Raw genomic sequence first — 2,744 nt, forward strand, 5'->3', positions numbered from 1 at the left:
TTTTGAGGACTGGTCACGTGTATAGGATCCGATCAATGTGATTGCCAGAAATGTTCATGCATATAATAAAAGTTTTTAAATACTTCTTGTTTACTTTTGTAAGAAAACATAAAGTGTTCATCTACTCATGTACCATAATTGTTGTTTGAAAATAAAAATTCAATAAGAAAAAAGAGGAGAAATACACTGTGTAATTCACCTGTTTAATATATTAATAAGTTGGTTGATTATGTTGATATAATGTTTGTTTTTTTGATTTTGTTTAGCGTCCTATTAACAGCTAAGGTCATTTAAGGACGGCCTCCCCTGTGTGCAAGATGCAAGCGTGTATGTGTGTGTATTTTGGGAGGCTGCGATATGTTCGTGTTTGTCTCCTTGTGATAGCGCGGAACTGATGCCGACTTTATAGTGCTACTTCACTGAAACATACTGCCGAAGACACCTAGCAGGACGCCCCAACCGGTCACATTATACTGACAACGGGTGAACCAGTCGTTCCACTCCCAATTTGCTGAGCGTTAAGCAGGAGTAGAAACTACCATTTTTAAAGACTTTGGTATGTCTCGGCCAGGGGACAGAACCCCAAGGCCTTCCTAACATGGGCGAACGCTCAACAAATGGCCAAAAGTGAGGCATTGTCAAGGGAGATATTGTCTTTCATAATTGTTATATAGTTGTGAAAAAGTCTCATTACATTTAGAAATCACACATTTACTATAAATCGGTGATGTTATACATCTATCAAAACAAAAATGTCTGTCTCACCTGTATCCAACGTTGTAGCGTGCTGCCCGAAGTAAACGTCATCTACAAGAACATCCCCTTCACGACCGATTTGCAGTTTGTGCAGAATAATGATGGTTGCGTCAGAGAAGATTGTTGTTATACTGTCTTGTAAATTGTAGCAAGCATAGTTCCATCTGCGAAATAAATATTTATCAAGTCAAAGCAAAGTCTAAACAATAAAACGTATTATCGTGTGGTTGTCAATTTTTGTACATACAATATCATTTTAGGAATAGTAAAGAAAAGCATTTTTCCAACATTTCATATATATTTTCGCATACCTTACATTTTGTCGTACAGTTATATATCAATATAAATATGCTACTGTATAACACGGTTGTTTCATAATATACGAGGGTATATGAGTTTTCTTTTCATATGAGATTTATGAAATTAATCTTACAGGATATTGTCGAGAAAACTAGGGTATAAGTTTACTTTTTCTATTATTAATTCCGTTTCTATGAAATATTTTGTCTCCTGAAAACTCATTTATTGAAGGGTTTTTATTCGTGTTGAGCGTTCCTACATACTGATCAGTTTCCGATGAGTTGACGAGATTGATGAAGTTATGACTACTTTGTATCTCTCTGCCATTGCTGTTTGTGTAAGTGAATTCCATATAAACGTAGGAAATGAAGCCTTTGAACGCCATACAAAACTGTCAAATAATCAATAAATGGAATTTTAATTATACACTTAATCATAAATAAAGCAAAACATATCGCTCGCGAGAGCATTAGTTTTGGTAGCAACGTCGGTTACATTTATCTTTCTGTTTAATGCATTTTCAAAGATAGTAAATTGAATTGATGATTATTGTATATTCGCTTTGCATTCACAAAGACCCCAGGCCGAGTCAATATTAACGTATCTTTGATAACAATTTTAAAATATATGTTAAAAAGTTGGATTAAGTGTTGAACTCGTAACATAAAATAATGGTGTTTGGGGGAAAAAAAGATTCTTTACCCTAAACAATGTTTAGTTTTAGATCCCTAAAACGTTTTAGCAAACTAATTGCTTTTGCTGCTTTTCTTCTGTCGCAACATTCTGTTTTCAAACGTTTTCGCGAAAACTGCTTAACAAATACCAATGAAATATCGTGAGCATCTGTAAGGATGTTAAGAATGTGAAAAGCGTCGCATGAGCCCATCGGGCATCAAAGTTGGCTGTCAAGGATGCTTATTCACTGTGACAAATTGGGCTTATATTTTGTTTGCTAATTTTATAAATTGTAATGACGACTGGTGTTAGAGATGATTATATGATAATATAGAGCATTGACTTTTTCAACAAAAACACCCCAGACAGTTTGCTTCTCATTGGTCAAAACATAGATATAGTTATCTTTCTTATGAAACCTCTGTTTAGCTCTTATACAAAATGACAGTGCATTGACGGGCTTCTTATTGGTCGAAAAGCATATATCGTCTGATATCAATTATGTGTATTATATCACTACCAGTTCTAACGAGACTTCATCGAAATTAGTCGAAAAACAAGGCCTCTGAATGATAAGAATTCAAGTTTGTTTCTCTCGAAAGTTTGGTATGAGGGTGTATTATGACACACCAAACTAGTAAAGCATATTCCGTCTGGCATCCCAAACCGATTTATTCAAAGTACATCAGTTTGTGTACTAATAAAATTTTCAAATTCCATTTTTTACATAATGAAGTAAGAACGTTTTGTTTTTCCAAGAAACAGACAGAGACTTAAATATACAGTGCTGCGTATAGATAAAACGATGATATGTTAGTATTTACCATTGGATTGATGGAAATATATATATCCCCATAATCAAGAAGACGTGATGGATTTCGCAACATCCAGTTTCCACAAAAAGCCTGATACTGATTTGTTTGGTATCCTTTAAAATACGACGGCAGAGACGAATAGTCTTCCATGTCGTGATAGATGATTTTCCTTTTTGGGTCGGTCCAGTAACTTGGACA

At 34.7% G+C, this 2,744-nt stretch overlaps 1 protein-coding gene across 1 annotated transcript; it reads right to left on the reverse strand.

Moving 5' to 3' along the window:
- Nucleotides 1–765: 765 nt before the first annotated feature.
- LOC110440915 (fibrocystin-L-like) lies at nucleotides 766–2,708 on the reverse strand (the record flags this gene model as incomplete). The annotated part of the gene is made up of 3 exons (XM_021484031.1): nucleotides 2,556–2,708; nucleotides 1,320–1,447; nucleotides 766–920 (listed from the first exon to the last, which is right to left on the reverse strand). Coding segments are annotated over exons 1-3 (424 nt in total), but the record flags the coding sequence as incomplete, so codon positions are not given.
- Between the last annotated feature and the right edge of the window lie 36 nt (nucleotides 2,709–2,744).

Source organism: Mizuhopecten yessoensis, unplaced genomic scaffold, assembly GCF_002113885.1.
Source record: "Mizuhopecten yessoensis strain PY_sf001 unplaced genomic scaffold, ASM211388v2 scaffold713697, whole genome shotgun sequence".
Lineage (NCBI taxonomy): Eukaryota > Metazoa > Mollusca > Bivalvia > Pectinida > Pectinidae > Mizuhopecten > Mizuhopecten yessoensis.